At 38.2% G+C, this 20,322-nt stretch overlaps 1 protein-coding gene across 2 annotated transcripts in view; it reads left to right on the top strand.

The window, feature by feature from the left end:
- Window positions 1-20,322, top strand: part of LOC139934423 (Golgi apparatus protein 1-like) — a 49,406-nt gene that overhangs the window by 3,613 nt on the left and 25,471 nt on the right. Inside the window, exons 2-8 of one of the 2 annotated variants that reach the window (XM_071928654.1) lie at window positions 3,682-3,705; window positions 12,058-12,090; window positions 13,147-13,233; window positions 14,122-14,346; window positions 15,498-15,755; window positions 16,573-16,756; window positions 17,041-17,270. In XM_071928654.1, the coding sequence (XP_071784755.1) occupies window positions 3,682-3,705; window positions 12,058-12,090; window positions 13,147-13,233; window positions 14,122-14,346; window positions 15,498-15,755; window positions 16,573-16,756; window positions 17,041-17,270 (1,041 nt within the window). The remainder of the gene's footprint in view (window positions 1-3,681; window positions 3,706-12,057; window positions 12,091-13,146; window positions 13,234-14,121; window positions 14,347-15,497; window positions 15,756-16,572; window positions 16,757-17,040; window positions 17,271-20,322) is intronic. The other variant, XM_071928655.1, reaches the window with a different exon arrangement.

The following is a 20,322-nucleotide window of genomic DNA, read 5'->3' as shown; positions in this document are numbered from 1 at the left end:
CAGCTCATCTCTTCTTTAGTGCACCATCGATGAATTACCCCAATCACAATTCATCATGGGTTTTTTTTTTCTGGTTGTTTGTTTAATAGCACTTTTTGTTTGTCAATATAAACCACAAGGGAGACTGACTTTTTATTTGGTGAACTACAGTACTGGATGCCAACGTGGAATTGCCCAACTTAAAACACTTTACTTTGAAATCTGTTCTTTTTTTTTTTTTACGAGCCAAAGTGATTTACTACATACCCATACATGTACATAGTACAGTGTATGTGTACCCACTGAACCGTTTCCAGTGATTTTAGCATCATGGGCCAGTTACCTCTAATGAAAGGGTTTCCTTTCCACGCCCCCCCCCCCCCCTACCAGCATGGATTTCATTTGTTGATTGGAGTGTCATGACCATCGTTCCCCCATTTCCCCCATGTCCCCCAAAGCAGTTGAAAGCTTTAAATGCACAAATTATTGTATTCCAGTGAAAGTTCTGAGCGAACAAGTGGACCATGTATTAAGAACAATTATATGTATAAGATTTGCCTTGAACCTTTTCAATGACTAGGCTAGCAGGGTTGGATTTCACAAAGAGTTAGGACTACTCTTATCTCGAGTTAGGACCAGTTACTCGTCCTAACTTAGGACTATCCATGCAATTTGTATATCTCCTAGGACTCAGTGTCTTAGCCAGGAATTTGGAAAGTGGGAGTGCAAACTGAAAAAGTGGGAGTGCAACCTAAAATCACTAGAAAAATAGAAACGTGTGTGTAGCACACAATACGAGCGCGCACCACCAAGTCTGTCTCACCCCCCCCCCCCCCTTTAAGGGCCCTGGAAGCTCTGGCTTCTGTATGTGCTCTCTGGTGGTCTTTGATGCGTTCATATTTCTGTGACAAGTAAACTATTTTGATTTAATTTTTGTTTTGTTTTCAACTTGAAAATGAGAGCCTTTAAAGCACAGATATTGTAAAGGTGGTCGACGTCCGCTATTTAACTCTATGAAATGTTTCTGGGTCAATATTAGGCCAGTTCAAAGCAGTTACTTGGACATGGAGCTGCACTTGGACCCATTTAGAATGAAATGATTCAAAAGCGATCAAATAATGCAGTACAAGTTTGCTGTCAACAACATATTTTTTGCCATGTGTTACTCTTGATACAAAGTTTTGCTTAAAGACTAAAAAAAAAATGAAGAGGTATTGAAGAAGAAATTAAGAGTTATCATTTACTTATGTTAGTTTTCTTTCCATTCTTGTCCATTCGATTTCAGAACTATAGGCCTAAGGTCAAGAAGCTGATAATAGTTTTTGTATTTATTTTAAACAAATCAATTAGTTAATGTAAAATAACGATTCACACAAGTATTTGCAACCATCAATATGCCAAGAGTGATTTACATGTACCATGATTGTTTGCTTAATTTAGACCGACTGATCATGGTAATTAATATTTTCCTTAGTTCGTGTTAAGGTTTCATAACGTTTAAGTCTTCCAGTCTGTGGAGAATAAAGAACAAACAGCTACCAAAGACAGTGCCATTAAAGTAGTTCCACTGGGCAAAAAAACGTACCATGCATTGAAAAATAAATTTAGGTCTACAGCAAAACCGACTTGAGATTTGAAAAGAAATATGAACCAGTTTTTGATCCTTTTGAGCGAAAAATTAACATTGTTTTGTCAACTGCATTAACACCCATGAGATGTAAACATTGAAATCCAAAAAAGTCTCGATGTTTCAAACAAACTCTACAACGAACAAACGATGTGCCCTTGAATTTCTAGAAGGAAAAAAGATCGTCATGTTTACCGCCGTCGAGTTGGGAAAAACTGCAGAACCAATCTACAAAGCAACTGCAGAATGTATGCGGTAAAAGGTGCACTGCACCGCGTGTCACACAGTTACAGACACTGACGTCATAGTAGAAAAATCCAGAGCGCGATGGTTTGTAGGATCGTGGAGATGAGATTGGTACCTAAAATAATTGGAACGAAAACGCGTGTGAATTCGCCTCTATCATACCACGCGTGCATGGAGTTCATGCTGCCTGCTGATGACGGTCAATGACGTGTAATTTGCACGTGCGTTGTGTAATGTGTGTTTTGTACGTTGTGTTTTGTCTAGTCGCAATGTGGTCAGGGTTTTCGAGGCAACTTCGAGTGATTGTTTTATGGTTGCGTCGTTGAAATTTTGATTCAAAAAGCAGGAAATCTGGTAAAGCCAAATCTAATCTTACTCACTGCTGTTTTTAAACTGTTCAACAACAAAAAAATAATAAAAGAAGTTCAGTAATTTCCACTGAAATTATTTAACAGCACGGCTTCACCCAAGCCGTGCATCAAATTTTTGCCCGTGTTTTCAGCCCAACTGACCGTGCTAACACGGCGTGCACGGCTCGCTAGCTAACACGTTGCTAGTACTAGTCCTAAGTTAGGACTAATCCTAACTCTTTGTGAAATCGACCCCAGGACCAGCTAGTAGTCCACCAGGTTTTACAGTTTTCTTGTAACACTATCGTGTATGTTATGTATATGGGGCTAGAGTTTAACAATTGTTTGAACATTTTGAGCAGGCAGTGGTTTACTTTACACAAACCTTCAGGAAACAATGAGATAGACATTGTACATGTAGAAGAAGAACCACTTAGAAATACATTAAGTAGCTTTGACTGTTTCCTCAAAGTCATATTAACTGGCGTTTGGCCAGCAGACCAGCAGACCAGTGTACGTTGTAGTCCACCAGCTTTTACAGTTTTCCAGGTTTTACAGTGTTCTTGTAACACTATCGTTTGAACACACGTGTATGTTATGTATATGGGGCTAGAGTTTAACAGTTATTTGAACATTTCGAGCAGGCAGTGGTTTACTTTACACAAACCTTCGGAAAACAATGAGCTAGACATTGTACACATGTACATGTAGAAGAAGAACCACTTCGACATGTATACATAAGTAGCTTTGACTGTTTCCTCAAAGTCATATTAACTGTCGTTTGGCCAGCAGACCAGTGTACGTTGTTTGGTAGTCACTCTTAAAATTAGTGGCAATAACAACATTTGGGTAGAACCATACAGCAGCAGCTTTAAATAGTATAAAATCATTTTTTAGAAACAACTCAATTTGAACTAACATGCTTTTAAAATGTAATGCAAAAATATATCAGTTTTTATGCCCTGAAATTTTAATTTGAGAAGCAGTACCGGAATTGTTTCTCAGATTGTGGATTTTTTAGTATTATTATTGGTTTATTAAAAATTTAAACATCGCAGCCCGAGGGCTGAATTGAGTTTAAAAGATACACAGCAAGAAAAATATACATTATAAAAACATTAAAATGGGAAGTGTTTACAGAATTTTTTTTAAAAGATTAACTGGGGATTATTCTTCCACCGATATCTCCTAACCGTGGCCACCTTCTGAGATTAAACTTTCAACTTTTTTATTGTGTACATCTACATTACAAATGTTATAGGATTAAATAAACCGAACACTGCCAAAGACCACAAGTACACTTTAACGGAAAACACTGACATGGATTGAAATTTGAACCCTAATTTGAGGGTTGGATTTTGACAGTTTGTTATTATATATTTGTAATACCATTATGAGTAGCTTGGTCAGGAGCAACTGTCTGTTTGTGTCTTCACTTGTTTGTTTCTTAAAACCCACCCTGTTTTTCTCTCTACGCAGAATCGCAAGCGAGCTGCCATCAAGGTTAGAACAAAATTTGATTTGTATGAGTTTTTTGCTTTGGCCTCATTCTGTTAAAATGTCTTGCTATCTACTCTATGCACCTGCCAAGTCTTCAATGGGTAAAACAAAAAAGATTTTTAGATGGTTAATTTCAATCCTTCAAATTTCCACACAAAAAATAACAAATTTGCGTGCATATTTTGTGGAACGTACAGTTTAGCTATGAGTGTTGGTCACTTTGTACCTAAAGTCACTTTGTACCAAATTCACGTCACACCCAATTAACTTTGTACCCAAGTCACTTTATACCCAGGTCATCCTAATCCTAACCTTATTCCTAACCCTAGCTCTAACCCTTAACCCTAACCCTGGTGGAGTTGGGTACAAAGCAGAAGTCACCATTAGCAGCGCCGCTATATGATCTTTTGGTACGAGGAAGTGGTTTTCGTAGTGACTTGGGTATGAAAATTACGTAGTGACTTGGGTATGAAGTGACCATCACCAGTTAGTTACACCTGGTTGCCCAGCCAACATGGGTTCTATAGGTCTAGATTTCTTGTCGTTCCACCAAACTTGCTCCATGATTATGGTATCATGGGAGGTTTATAAGTGAAGTGGTGGCAAGACAAATCGATCGGCAGTTCTACCTGTGCACAAAATTCTCCCTTCAACACCTTTTAAGCCTGGTCCATGTATCCTGCAATTGCCAATGTGAAGTGAATGTTGATGCCAAATGGCTGTTCTGCAGGGAATGTTTTGCAGGAGTTGAGCACGTTTTAACTGATCTGTGAATTATTTGTTGCGAATTTGTGACGTCAAAATTCATATCGCATTCGCATTCGCAGGAATTATGAACTGGGCTAAAGTGTTGATTTTCACCGACTCGTTGGCATCAAGTGATGTCATGAATCAAATATGGCGTTCTTAAAATCTTATCTTTGTGGCAATTCTTCACTTAGACTGGCCGACTTTGGATATGTCAGAGAAACAGTCTCTGCTATAACAAAAAATGTGTGCACCCTTTCTCTTGTAACTCAGTAACCAGTGCTGGTGCTCCTATTTCTGGTCTATTTTAGCTGCATGTTAGTTTGGGTAGACTAACTGGGGGTGTTTTAGGCAGTAGGAGTTGATTACAGGGCTATTCCTTAATGAAGATGTACCTTGTGTGCACTCATATTTTTTTCACAAATTTACATTTTGGTGAAATGCTTCCATTAGAAGCAAAGTACACCTTTGGTTTAGGGAACCGTTCAGCTGTAAAAAAATCCTAATGTAGATGAACACAATAAAACTAACCTGTACAAATTTCTAATCAAAAGGTGACAGATTTTTGAGAATTGCTTAAAACTGACAGTAACGCATCTTCAGTTCAAATTTTGGGGCAAACTTTTGTCATAACCGCATTACTTTGAAGTAAAATGTTTCTCAAAATGCTTCAAACAATGCACTATCAAAAACTGCTGTAGACTTCTTACCATAAGTTGAAATTGACATTTTTTGTTACAAGTGATTACCAAAAGTACGTATACATACTTTCCCTCTGAACAAAATTAATTATGTGAATGGAATGTAGATCCACCACTTGTTTTGTTCAACCTGAAATGATGGTAGCAGGTACTGTCTGTACGCAACAGACCGGAAAAGCAAGGCCTTGATATTCATCTTTGAGAGGGCAAGTTAAATTTCATTATGCAAAGTGTACTTTCCATTAGAAAATATTAAAGGCGGCGGGAAACTTTTGTAAAGGCACCAAGACTGGGCAACATAGGCCACACCATGTCCTGGCTGCAGGCATGTGATGCTTTAGAGCAGTACGACGTACTACGCCTCTTTTGGTGGTTATATTTGTACAGTGGTGTGGCGTTAACCTAAACCTAACATTTTTTGTAGGATTAGTTTATTGTAGTTAGTCCGAGCTCATCATAACAATGTCAATAATTTTGACAGGAGATAGTCGTGTAATATTATCACTGATATGAACTTTGACGTTTTACTAGTATGCCAAATTTTTGACTTGGTCTGTATTTCAAGAAACAGAGGATCTATGTGTTTCAAGTTCTGATGCTAAGTCGCTAAGTGTGAGTTTGAATCCCTGTCGTGACACTTGAGCAAAATACTTTACTATAATTGCTTCTCTTCACCCAGGGGTATAAATGTGTACCTTCGGGGGCAGAGGTTGATATTGTGAATGAAAAAGCCTTCGGAGTGTCATGGCAGCTACGGGCTGTATTCTCCCCCATAGGGAACTGAGAAAGATTAAAGGGATGTTATTGGCCCAATGACAAGGGGACTAATGTAAAGCGCATTGTTACGGTTTATTGTGAAATGCGCTATTGAAGAATTTGTTGTAATTATTATTAACAGTGAAATAGCCAGGAGGACAACTTGGAGAGAATTCTGACTGGTCCTCCGGTGTTTTATCTGACATTTTAGCCAGCGGATGGAAGAACGCTTGTTCCGCGCAATCTTTACAATTTTGAAACCTTTGGACAGCCCCTGACCATTTTGAGAACATTCTTGTTGAAGTCAATACTAGTGGTTATTGTGATGTACTTCACTGTACACAACCAAGCTTCATTAGCCCCACTTTACTGTATTGACCCCTTGCACGCGCGTCACACGCGGCAACTGATCCGCGCTCACCATGTTGGTGGGCAATTTAGGTTTACGTGTATTAATGCCGCGTCGCCTAACGCACATCATAGATTTATACATACAAACGTACAGTGAAATTGCCCATTAATATGGCGCATTCAAGATTTTGTTGATGATGATGTCAGGTGAAATGGATCAATACTTTTAGCTAGTAAACAACGAGATGTCCTCTACAGTTAAAGGAACTTACATTGCCTTGGATCGAGCGAGTTGGTCCATGAAAAGCAGTTGAAAATGTTTTCTTTTTATGAAAAAAATGTTTCGTTGAGGTTTGGTTGGAAAGATTTTTTTTAAAGTAGAATATAGTGATCCACTCAATCATGCTTTAGAGTGCAAGGTTTTCCTTACACTTTGCGAACTACAGAGTCGGCCATTTTATGGAGTCAAAAATTTACTCCACAAAATGCCGTGCCGTATTAGTTCATGACGGATTAGGAAAACAATTTCGAGGCGTATTTGTGTGGATCATTAGAATCTACTTTTAAAACATCTTTCTAACTATATTACATTTTATTACAAACAGTTTCAAGCGCTTGACATGGACCGAGTCGCACGATCCAAGGCAACGTGTTCCTTTAAAAATGTTCCTACATTTCCCAATTATAAACTGGCTTGTTCAGCCACGTTGTACTATGTACTGGTACTGTACAGGTTACTGTACATGTTCAGGGAACGAATTCATCCAGCATTTTTGCATAGCAAAATATTTTGACTGAACACATTTTGTGCACACTGAATGGTTATAGTGAGTTAGCAAATGATGTTTTTTTTTTAGTAGCAGCTGATACAATTTGCATAGCATTATGCTCTGCTATACAAGGGAAATCGTTCACTGCATATTTTATCATAAACAGGCAACCCCTTTCAACATCATAGACATAGTACCTAAGCTGTTTTTTGCCACTGCACTCTTCTTAGCCCCTTTTCTTTACCAGTAGATAGGTAGATAAAAGGTTTGTTGAAAATAGCCATCACAGCATAAAACTAATTAGTTTGCAACAGCATAAAAACTTAGTTCGCAACTACGTGTACAATCAACACTTAGAAAAAAATTAAAGGGACATCATTAAAGGTACAACAATAATTGTTTTGAGTAATTACCAATAGTGCCTTTAACTTTACATAGAGACAGACAAAGAAACAACACACAAATGCAAACGAGCAAAAATGAAGCATCCATGGGTAGAGGTTGGTTCGTACTTTTTACTTTTACACTTGGCAAGGTCATTCTGTCTGTATAAAACAAGATGACACGATATGACAAGATGACATGGTGCATTATGGTTTGCATTACGCTCCGTTTGAATGACTTTGAATACTTGACTAAAAGATCTTCCTGATAATAGGGTCACGGGGCTCATGACCTGAGAAAAATTTGCATGGACGAACCATTCGTTGTGAAGAGAGTTTTGTGAATGTTCACAAAACACGTTTTAGCGGATTCACTGCATTCACTTGGCTAATAATAAATGCTAGCAAAATATATCCACCCAGTAAACTGTATACATGTGCAGTGATGTGGAAGTTTTGTGTGTATAAAATGCGACAAAATAACTTGAGCCAATATAATTTGTCTGTGAAATCAAATTTTCTTTTTAAGCTTTATATGAAATATTCTGGAAAATAAAAAAATATCGTACATCTGTAGACATTTTTTGCTCAATAGACTTTCAATGTATACAAAGACTTGTTAACATTGAAAAAAAAAAGTTGGGAATGTAGATGCTTATTTTTCTCAAGAAATTAAAACTGTTGACAAATATTCCCATCACGGCATTGTAGTTTTCTCTGACCATTTCTTCTTGTTTTCTATTCATTCTGTTATTATCGTGGTGTTGGGTGTGTAGTTATGTGACTAAAAGATGATTAAACTAAGGGGGCTCAACACGCATCAGCATCAGGGTTCTTTCCATGCACTGTAAGCTAGTATATCGGCTAATACAGGCAAATTCAGTGAACGATTTCCTATGTATTGTAGCAGAGCAAAATGCTACACACAATGTTTCAATTGCTACTAATAAAGATTTGCTACTGAATTATCAGCATTCAATGTGCACAAAATAAGTTCAGTCTAAATTTCTTGCTATTTTAAATGCAAAATTAATGGTTGAAATTGTTCCCTGGAATTGCATGCAAATATGTGGTTTGGTTGTGTAAAAAATTTCATGGATGTTATTTTTCACAAAAATATTTAAGAAAAACTATATAAAATGATATAGATTGCGCAGTAGGACTTGAATAGCAAAGGGAAACCACCAAGTAGAAACAAAAATTCAAAAGACCTTGTTTCAATTCAGCGTGCTTCAGCCCAACCTAAAAACAAAATTGGGGCCAGAATGCCCTAGAGTTTGGAAAATTCCTTGGGAGTACCCGCGTGTACTTCCTTTAAAGGCAGTGGACACTATTGGTAATTACTCAAAATAGTTATTATCATAAAATCTTACTTGGTAACGAGTAACGGGGAGAGGTTGGTAGTATAAAACTAAGTGAGAAACGGCTCCCTCTGAAGTGGAGTAGTTTTCGAGAAAGAAGTAGTTTTCCACGAATTTGATTTCGAGACTTCAGATTTAGAATTTGAGGTCTCGAAATCAAGCATCTGAACGCACACAACTACGTGTGACAAGGGTGTTTTTTCTTTCATTATTATCTCACAACTTCGATGACCGATTGAGCTCAAATTTTCACAAGTTTGTTATTTTATGCATGTTGAGATACAGCAAGTGAGAAGACCGGTCTTTGACAATTGCCAATAGTGTGCAGTGTCTTTAATTTTAGAGGCACTGGACAGGTTTGGTAATTGTCAAAGACCAGTATTCTCACTTGGTGTATCACAATGTTAATGAAATAACAAAACCTGTGAAAATTTGGGCTCAATTGGTTGTCGAAATTGCAAGAGAATAAAAACAAAAAAAGCACACCTGTTGCACAAATTTGTGTGCTTTTACATGTTTTAGATACCTGAGAACGCCTGAAGCCTTTCTCAGTTAAAAATATTTTAGTGAGAAATTTCATCTTTCTCAAAAACTATGTTACACCAGTGGTAGTCGTTTCTTACAATGTTTTATAGTATCATTGCTGTCCATTGCTCATTACCAATTTGAGTAAATGTGTCCAGTGCCTTTAATTAGTGCAAACAACAATCAAGTTGTTTTGACTAAAAAGCGTCATTGTCAAGTGGATGGTACGTCAACCGTGACAACAGCTCATGGAACACTGCATTGTCGTCAATACTTGGCTCGTGGATGGTTCACAAATTGACACGTCATCAGACACCACAAACTGTGCACTGATATTTGCAATAGATCATGTGAAAACGAACCTAATGGTGTCTTGGCTTTTCTGTGGCGAAATAGCCAAATCCAAAAATGTTGATTAACTTCTTAATTTAAGATCATTTCTGGGTAAACTGAGGGTTCTCTCCACATTTCAAAGGCACACTAAAGTGGATGCGAATATTAAATGTCCTCTTTTTACACTTTCATTCTGTTTTGTGGTAAAAACAGCTGCTCTCTGTATTTGCTTGTCTCAAAATGTCATATTTTAGTTAAGCTGTTTTGTGTTTTGCTGTCGACAGTTTGGTTAAACTGGTATGAGAAATGTTTCTGCCAGTAACAATTCTCAAATTCTCAAAACATCTATATTATGGACTTTCCAAACCAATCTTGCAGTTCATTTTTAATAGTAAACCCATGTATTAATTTGGGATTATTTCAGATAACCATTACATGAACTTCCGGAAGCATTCCTGACCCTTTCATAATTTCAGTTTTTTTCTTTTGCCCGACTTCGGATTTGGGCAGCCATGCGTGTATGGGAAAGAGTTTTTTGGGGAATTGGTGCCATGTGCCTTTGCAGAGCTTGAATACAAATTCACATTTTCCTTATAAAGAACCCCTGACCAGAGACAAAATTGTTGTACCCCTTCAAGAGCGAAGTTCAATGCCATTACACTACAGTACATACATTTAGTACACCATAACCATCAAAAGAGACAGAAACCTGTACAATACAAGCTCAAACTTGCTAAAACTTTTACTTGATGTGTGACACCTCAGGCCCACATCATGTACTTCAAATCATGCACTTCTCAAAAATACTAGCATTATTGGTTGGCATGGTTGGTGTGTGCATAAAGCGCTCGCCTTTCACCAAGGTGACCCCGGTTCAATTCTTGGCCGGGGCCACATGTGAGTTGAGATGTGCGTTGGTTCTCTGCTGTGCCACAAGGGTTTTCCAGAACATCCGGTTTTCCTCCCTCGGGAAAAATCAAACACTTTTGATCTTGGCTGTGCTCCGTGGTCATAATGTATTAATGTGGCAGGCAGCCAAAGGTGCCCTTGCATGCCTGCTTCTCAAACACGTTGTAGCCGCGTCCTTCGCAATTCAGCTCTTACGTCTTAGCTGCGAGTAAGGATGATTAGCCCCCCATATTATTATTATTATTATTAAAAGTGGAGACGTTCCAAACTTGAGCCACTATGTTTAATTCGATCTTGGACACTATTGGTAATTGTCAAAGACAAGTCTTCTCAATTGGTGTATCTCAATATATGCATAAAATAACAAACCTGTGAAAATTGGAGCTCAACGGGTCGTCCAAGTTGCATGATAATAATGACAGAAAAGACACCCTTGTCACACGAAGATGTGTGCTTTCAGATGCTTGATTTCGAGACCTCCAATGCTAAATCTGAGGTCTCGAAATTAAAGTTGTGGAAAATTACATCTTTCTCAAAAACTACTTCAGACAGAGGGAGCCGTTTCTCACAATGTTTTATGCTATCAACCTCTCCCCATTACTCATTACCATGTAAGGTTTTATGCTAATATTTATTGTGAGTAAAACCAATAGTGTCCATTGCCTTTAAAATATCTGCGCAATTTTGGGTACTTAAAATGCTTTTATTTTCATGGTTTGTTTTAAATTTGGATATCAAGTTTGAAAACTAAATAAGAATTTTTTGTAATTTTATTTTTAAAGCTGCTCTCAATTTTGTTTGTATCCGCACCATTACACTTGCTTGTGTATTAAGTATTATCAGATTTGTGTCACATTATTTTTTAGTGTACATTTTTACTTATTGTACATGTGAATGAACTTTCCTTTGTTTATCAATCTTGTTTAAAGGAACACGTTGCCTTGGATCGGACGAGTTGGTCAAAACAAAAGCGTTTGTCACCGTTTTTTATAAAATGCATATGGTTGGAAAGATGTTTTAAAAGTAGAATACAATGATCCACATAAGTTTGCCTCGAAATTGTGTGGTTTTCCTTCTACTGTGCGAACTAACATGGTCGGCCATTTATGGGAGTCAAAATTTTGACCCCCATAAATGGCCGACGTGTTAGTCGACGAGGTAAAAGGAAAACCACGCAATTTCCAGGCATGTTTGTGTGGATCATTGTATTCTACTTTTACAACATCTTTCTACCCAAATGCATTTTATAAAAAACGGTTACAAACGCTTTTTAAAGACCAACTCGACCGATCCAAGGCAACGTGTTCCTTTAACTGCCTGTTTTTAATTATACAGCAATTTGTGATGTCTACTTGACAAGAAAGCAGTTTTTGAATAATTATAAAAATTGTTATTATCATAATCTTAAGGAAATACTTGATTATTGGTTTTTATTTTCTGACCTCATGCTGATCATTTTATAGAAGCCATCTTTATTTCAAATTAATTTTAAGTTCTGTTTTTTTTTTCTCTTTCCCAGGATAATACTGAGTTTGGTGATAGTTGCAACAGGGTAAGTGCACATTACAATGTACAAAGATAGCATGTGTTCCAAGAATATTAACACTTTATTGGTTTTGTGACAATATTAACATTTTATTGGTTTTGTGACAAAGATATAACAGATGTTCAATTTCAATTTCTGTTTGTGCCGAGCTGTTCAAGGGCCTTCTCCAAACAGCGAGTCGGGCTCAGGCTTGGGGCATGTAATTTACACAGTATTTCTAGCATCAAAGAGAATCTGAGGCTAAACCTCATTTCCTTTCAATATTTCAATTATGTACATTTGTGAGGATCTTCACAATGCGCATAGAATTGGCTGATGTTATTGATGTTTGAATACATATTTTTCATGTAAACATTGTCTTGAATGTTTTTATTACTTTTTTATTATTAAGGAAACAGGAAAATTTCTATTCAGGACTTAACCTTTATTTGATCTAAAAGGTTGAGTAGAAGTACACTTAGTTCTAATTTTGCGTCTATTCGCAGTGCTGTTGGCTTTTTAGTACAAGAAAAAAAAAATTTGCAGCCGCTTATGGTCTTCTAAAGGGGTTATTAATAGTCTGGCATTGTTAGGGTTCAACTGTTCAGGGCCCAATTTCATAGAGCTGCTTTTAAAAGACTTCTTAAAAGAAATCTTCTAAGCAGAAATAAGCAGGATAACAGCCACAGACAGTACATGTGAAATGGTATTTTGGTTTGTAACCTTATTCTGGTAAGCATAGTTTTGTTATGCTTAGCTAATACTTTTAAGGCAGTTACATGTATACAAAACTGGGCCCAGGAATTGTTAAGCATATTGTTTTGTGCTTAGCTTCTTTTTTTTTGCTTAAGCAGCCCTAAGAAATTAAGGCCCCGGCGATGTGACAGATTATACAAATTTATTTTTAAAATAGCCAGATTAAAAGCAATTCATAATATTGTTATTCTTCATGACCTATGCGTTGAATTCGTGTTTAGTTTTTTTGATGAGTAATTAATTTAAGCAAACACCTATCGATCCAAGGGTTTTAATGTATTTTATATGCTGTATCTCCTGCCCACACCCCTACCCCCTTCTCTGCAGTTTTTGTGGGACTACAAGATGAACCTCACCATGGATGTGCGTTTTGACTCGGCAGCTTTTGAAGTTTGTAAAACTGAAATTACCAAGGTAGGCTGAATATTTTACTTAACTAACGGAGGATGATTTTCTTAATTTTAACTAGTATCTGTTCTTTTCTAAAGATAAAGAGTTGGATTCATCAAATCAAAATTTCCTTTCTGTTTCTTTGGCTGGTTCCTTGCCTGGTTCCATGACACGTTCAATACACGGTTTCTTTCCAGGTTCCTTGTCTAGTTCCCTTGCCAGGTTCCTAGCCAAAACTCCTTGCCTGGTTCCTTTGCCGGGTTCCATGCCTGGTTCCCTTGCCAGGTTCCTAGCCTAAACTCTTGCCTGGTTCCTTTGCTGGGTTCCATGCCAGGTTCCTTTGCCTGGTTCCATGCCTGGTTTCCTTGCTAGTTTCTTTAGTTCCCTTGCCAGGTTCCTAGCCTAAACCCTTGCCTGGTTCCTTTGCCAGTTTCCTTGCCAGGTTCCTAGCCTAAACCCCTTGTGGTTCCTTTGCCGGTTTCCTTGCCAGGTTCCATGCCTGGTTTCCTTGCTAGTTTCCTTGTCTTGTTCCCTTGCCAGGTTTGTAGCCTAAACCCCTTGCCTGGTTCCTTTGCCGGGTTCCATGCCTGGTTCCTTTGCCGGGTTCCATGCCTGGTTCCCAGCCTTCATTCAAGGTTCCTTCATTTTTGGTGAAAGAAAATAGGGAAAAAATGTTACTGAACCATTGTAATTGCAAATTGCAAGTTAGGTGTGGATTGATGTGCATGCTGGTCAAGCTTGCGATAGCTAGACTAACATGCACTTCAATCAACAAGTGGTGCTTGCGCAATGGGTACTTGCGAAAAGGTCTATGCTTTGTTTGTAACTAGGGCACGCTTTTGCAAACAGCGGAGGCGCTGTCTGTCATAAAGAAACCTTCTAACCCAAGTTTCTCCTCTCTTTCTGAATCAGTTTCCAGATTGCGCTGCCCTTGAACGAGGTAAAGGCCTCGTCCTGCCGTGCCTTTACGACGTCTATGAGAACATCACCTCTGTACAATGCAGACAGTACGTCAACAGGATGAAGACGATCACGTTCAGTGATTTCAGACTCATCCACGGCTTCTTCATGGAGTGCAAGGAGGATATTATCGACAAGAAATGCGGCGTCGTCAACGACAACCACCTCGCTGTGAAGGTAAATGAATGGAATGGGAAAAAAACTACCAAGAGATATTTCGACAAGCACCAACTATTGGTATTTGTAAGGGTAAAGAATAGAATAGAATGGCAGTTTTATATGCAACCTTAATATAAAAATGGTTGGATTAAATACACTGGAATACAAAGTAAAAAGTGCTTAAAAATTGCTGTCAAACTACAATGCAAAAGAATTAGCCGTACAAACTTACATGTAATTCAAACTTCAAGCTATAAAAGACATGGTTCACATCATCATGGGGGGGGGGGACAATCGGAGGGAGGGGGCACAATCTTGCTGCTCAATCACCTGCACGTAAACATCCCGATTTGTGGAGATTTTGCAATATAAACTTACTTGGTTGGAAATACAGCAGCTTTCGATAGTATAAAGCATTTTCAGAATTATTTCACTCAAAAGTAAAATGGTTTGATGGAGAAAGATATAATAGTTTTTACCCCCCCCCCAAAAAAAAATTGACTCGCGAGGAATGTTTTTGTGTATTCCAATTGTTGATCATTATTCCTGAGTGGACAAGATCGCTGGGATCGGATTTCTAAAGAATTCCACTTTTTGAAGTTAAATCAAAATGTATTTATGAATTCACTTTTTCCTCAAAAACTTGAAGACTAATGAAGCTAAAACTTCTAAAGGTAAATTATACTAAATACAAGATCTCTGTTAACAGTGAGTAGGGATCTATGTTATGGCCCAAAACTTGATCATTATCAAGACCCTTTAAAGGGTCTATGTACTTTTTCCTAACACAAAACACAGTTTCCACAGATTTACACTAAACTTACACAGATAATGAAGATTATGATAGTAGAAAGCTTCCCTGGAAATTTTACTTACTGTGCTGTATTAAATTTCATCTCCGTTTTAGCATGTAAAAGCGTATGAACCAGTTACACTATGTTTATGGTATAATATCATAACTGGTTAATGGGTTTTCACAATTACTTTGTGACTTGTTTTACTCATTTTTCAAAAACTACAGCACTTCAGCAAGTGATATTTTAAGAGGAGCTTTCTATCATCATTATCTTCAAACCCTGTAAGTTTAATGTAAATCTGTGGACATTTTGAAAAAAGAAAGTACCCAAATCCTTTAATGTTGTCGTCATTTGGCTCTCCCTCCCCCCCAGAATGCTCCGGCAGTTCCCCACAGCCAAGGTGCCACAATCAACTGCCTGGAATCCAAACTGAAAGATCTACAAGGAGAGTGCAAGAAACAGATCCTGCGGGTAGCCGAGCTCACGGCCGACGATTACCACAGTGATCGCGCGTTGTTCTTCGCCTGTCGGGAAGACCGGGAGCGGTTCTGCGCCACCGAGGCGGCCGGCCAGGGACAAATCTACAAGTGCCTTTTGAAGCACAAGTTCAAGGAGGACATGAGCGAAGGGGTACGTTTCCGAGCCAACTTTCTCCTCACTCATAACAAAAGCATATGAAAAAGCACAACAAATTATCACTGACTTTTGTATGTTTAAGACTGTCATCTCTCCAAAAAAAATTAACGATATACTGTAAATGGAGGATATCCAAGGATATCGATCAATAAATTACAAAAAATAAAATCCTGTTTAACCACAAGGTGCCATGATCCTGCAGCTGCAGTATTGAAACTCTAATAGAAGAAAATCTTCTGCTAGTGCTTATCTTATCTTAAGAAAATCTTATCCTAAAATAGTATCTTTGCTAAGTAAGAGAATTAGCTGTGAACCCAGTTACAAACTGGTAATTTTTTTTTGTTCTATTGACAACTTTAATGTGCTAAGCGGAGTTGTGTGCCTTGACTCAATTGGTATAAAATAGACCATGGCTTAATAGATGTTAAATTTGCATCGGGGATCAACAACATTAATTTTTGTATCGCCCTTAAACCGAAGCGATTGCCTCCATGCCCCCCTGGTCATTGCCTTGGTGCACTCAAAATGCTCCAGTAGAAATGTAAAATTACCTCATAGGGTGCTCTTTACTATGCCCTGCCGTCGATTTCACAAGACTGTTCCTAACTTAAGACTGATCTTAGGACTTAGGACGAGTCCTAACCCAGCACTGTAGCATGCAGACCTTAAGATTAATCCCAAGTCGTCCTAACTCAAGATAAGACGAGTCCTAACTCTTTGTGAAATCGACGGCTGGTGCTCTCTTCCCCCTTCAAAAACAAAGCAGACTGGCCTGTTGCGTAAATAGTTTTTGTTATCATCTCTCCTCCAGTGTCGTAACAAACTCACCGTCCGTCAAACCGTGGTCAATGAAGACTTCAAGGCCAACTACCGGCTCGCTCGGAAATGTCGCGAGGACATGAAGAAGACGCAGTGTATGAGCCCAAGAGACAAGCAGAACCGCGAGCTGAGACTCTCCAAACTTCTCATCTGCCTGGAGATTGCCAAACATAAAGGTTTGTTAGGTTTGAGAAAGTTTGATCGGCACATTTTGTCGACTACTGACGGGGGTGGGGAGGCCAGCCAACCATGAACCATGAAAATTAGAGTGAAGCACCAATCACAGCAATGTCAACTTTAGGTAGTTTTGGCTGGTAACCTGTTTCTGCTTAGCATTATTTTTTTGTTCATCATAAGTACATACAGACTTTGTGAAATTGGGCCCATGTTAGAGCTAATGGAGAACTCAAAAGTCTTTTGGAGTGTTTTTAATCAATCAGGTGTTGTACAATTCTCTTAGGTGCTAAGCTGTCAGGCGATTGCGTAGCAGAGGTCGAAGACACCCGCAAGAGCTTGATGGATGACTTCATGGTCAACCCAGAGGTCATCTTAAACTGCAGGAGCGAAATAGCCAGCCACTGCGACGGGGGACTACAGCGTGAGGGTAAAACCCTGCACTGCCTGATGAAGCTCGCCAAGCAGCAAGGCGGGAAGGAGACTGGATCCATGAGCAGGAAGTGTGAGAAAGCGGTAAGTGTTTCTTTCTTTTCCCTCCACCCCTTAATGGGCACCTGAATTTTACTACATTGCGCCTGCGGCAAACAAAAGGCAGCAATGCGTGTGTGACGTGTCGTGGCCGAGTGGTTAGGAGCACCAAATTCAAGCTCTGGTGTTTCTGATTAGCAGAGTGTGGGATCAAATCCCCAGCCATGACACCTAAGTCCTTAAGCAAGACACTTCACCATTGCTTCGTCCTTTGGATTGGACGTACAGCCGTTGGTCCTGTGTGTTGTGTAATGCACATAAAATAACCCAGTGCACTTATCGTAAAGAGAAGGAGTCTGCCCGCGACCTCTACAAAAAATATTAACGACTATCTGCTTGGTGAACCAATTGTGTCGCTCATGAATATTCACAGCAACATAAGTTACATGTACTGGTACGCAACACATCAGACATCAGTAACACAATCCCTCAATCCATTCAGTGTGAATTTAACTATATTGTGTCCTAAAATTTAGGACTAGTCCTAAGAGATATTCAAAACTTAAGCCTAGTCCGTAGTTAGGACGAGATAAGACTAGTCTGAACTCTTTGTGAAATCCACCCCAGTACTAATTTTTGTCAAATTCATAAATTCATCTCCTTTTGACTTGAGATAGACATGTACAGTTTTGCTAATCCCCAAATGCCTACCATCAGCTGGATTAGTGTCAAAATTACAGTCTTGAGACTTATCAATAATTCAACCTGTAGCTGTTATATACATCAATTCATCACAAATTTGACTGATGTCATGTCTGCCGTCAATTTCACAAAGAGTTAGGACTCGTCTTATCTCGAGTTAGGACGGGTAACTCGTTTTAACTTAGCATTTATCTTAAGGTCAGCATGCTACAGTGCAGGGTTTGGACTCGTCCTAAGTCCTAAGATTAGTCTTAAGTTAGGAAGAGTTTTGTGAAATCAACGGCTGGTTCCCCAAAGACATAATCAGAAGATGCGTGGGGAGAAACACTGTGATTCAAAATGTCTCCTTTGTAAAGTCACTAAAAGGGTTGGGGTACTCTTTGTTCCACACAAATTTACAGATTTACATTTGACTAACACGTTTTAAAGGCAGTGGACACTATTGGAAATTGTCAAAGACTAGCTTTCACAGTTGTTGTAGCTCAATGTATGCATAAAATAACAAACCTGTGAAAATATAAGCTCAATCGGTCATCGAACTTCCGAGATAATATGAAAGAAAAAAACACCCTTGTCACACGAAGTTGTGTGCGTTTAGATGGTTGATTTCGAGACCTCAAGTTCTAAACCTGAGGTCTTGAAATCAAATTCGTGGAAAATTTCTTCCTTCTCGAAATCTATGGCACTTCAGAGGGAGCCGTTTCTCACAATGTTTTATACCATCAACCTCTCCCCATTACTTGTCACCAAGAAAGGTTTTATGGTAATAAATATTTTGAGTAATTACCAACAGTGTCCACTGCCTTTAAAGATAATGCTAGTAGAAAGTTTCCCATAAAATAATCTAACTTGCTGAGGTGCTGTATTTTTTGTGAAATCAGTATGAACAATTTCACAAAAATTATTTTAGCATGTACAACAGATTTACTGGACTCGGCTAAAAACATTGCTCCGCGAATGCTGTGGCAAGAGATGCGATTTTACCCGCTGTAACCAGACTAACTTTCAATTTTTGCTGCTAATTTTTCAGTAGAATGTACAGGCTGTCATGGTTGTGGAAAAATCAATAAACAATTACATGTACATTTCTAACTGCACACTTTTGATAAACAATCAAACATTTCTACAGAAATTTATTCCAGTTACACACATTACTAAGTTGAAACAGATGGACAAATAAGTGTTATTTATAGGTAAGTTTTTGTGCAAGAGTCAGTTTTCTAATGCCATTAATAAATAAAAAAATCCCATGAACATAAACATTTGTCATAAAAGTAAGAAAACGAGATAGGGTTTATTTTTATGTATTTTTTAGGCTCAAAAATAATCTAAAAAATTGAAACCATTCTGCAAAATCAGCTGTTGAAGTGAAGCTCCGTCTCCCTGAGGCAGTGAGGAGGCAGTATGGAAAATAAATAGCGCTTTATTGGTCGCCATGGCGATGCTGCTGTTGCCTTAGTAACATAAATTAGCTTCACTTGTGGTATTGTATGGGGAGTTTGGTCCATTATTGTGGGTGCGTGTGTGTTTTCTCGATGGGTTAAACGGCAATTTAGCCGTCAGCGAGGTTGTGAGGATTTAGACGTTTTTATTGATTTGCCCTCGTCCTTTCACCTTTTAATAGAATCCGTGTTTCTAGCTAGGTAAAAAAGAAATTTTCACCAAATTGTGTAAATAAATAATAATTAAAAAAATTAATAGTTATATTTTAAGGGAAACTTTGCCTTGGATTGGGTGATTTCAAATCGCCTTATCATTTGGCCTATAACATGTATAACAAGCGATTGTTATTAATTGAATATGGTTGGAAAGGTATTTTAAAATATCAAACCAACTACGCCTCAAAATTATGCGGTTTTCTTTTTACTACAATGTAAGTGAACTAACTGGGTCCGCAGTTTTCTGGAGTAAAAAATGCTGTTCAAAAAATGAGCAGGACACCAGTCGCAGAATGTATAGGACATTGTGTTTTGGTCGTTAACCTTATTCTGGGTAAGCATAATTTTATTGTGCTTAATACATGTAGCTACATTTTGGAAATCAGGCCCATGAAATTGGGATTGTGCCCTTGAAGGCTGTAATTGCTTTGCCTATTACTGGCTAATGGGGGGACTGTTTGTGTAATATTAGCGAAAGAGTGGCATGGGTTTAAACAATGCAGAAAGGAATTGAAGTTGTCCTCACGGCTAAGTGACACCTGTTCACCATGGTGTTTTAAAAAAAAAAAAAATGTATTATGCATGTGGGAAGCAGCACGCCTGACCATCTGCGCTCAAGTTCATCACCATTTAATTGAAAGTATTTAGAGGAGATTTTATGATTTTATCACAATGGTAATGGAAGTCACAAATGATAACAAGTAATTATTATCTACATATTAATTTCCATAAGTTAT

The sequence above is a fragment of the Asterias amurensis genome, chromosome 3, assembly GCF_032118995.1.
Source record: "Asterias amurensis chromosome 3, ASM3211899v1".
Taxonomy (NCBI): domain Eukaryota; kingdom Metazoa; phylum Echinodermata; class Asteroidea; order Forcipulatida; family Asteriidae; genus Asterias; species Asterias amurensis.
This window is presented reverse-complemented; position numbering and strand designations above follow the sequence as displayed.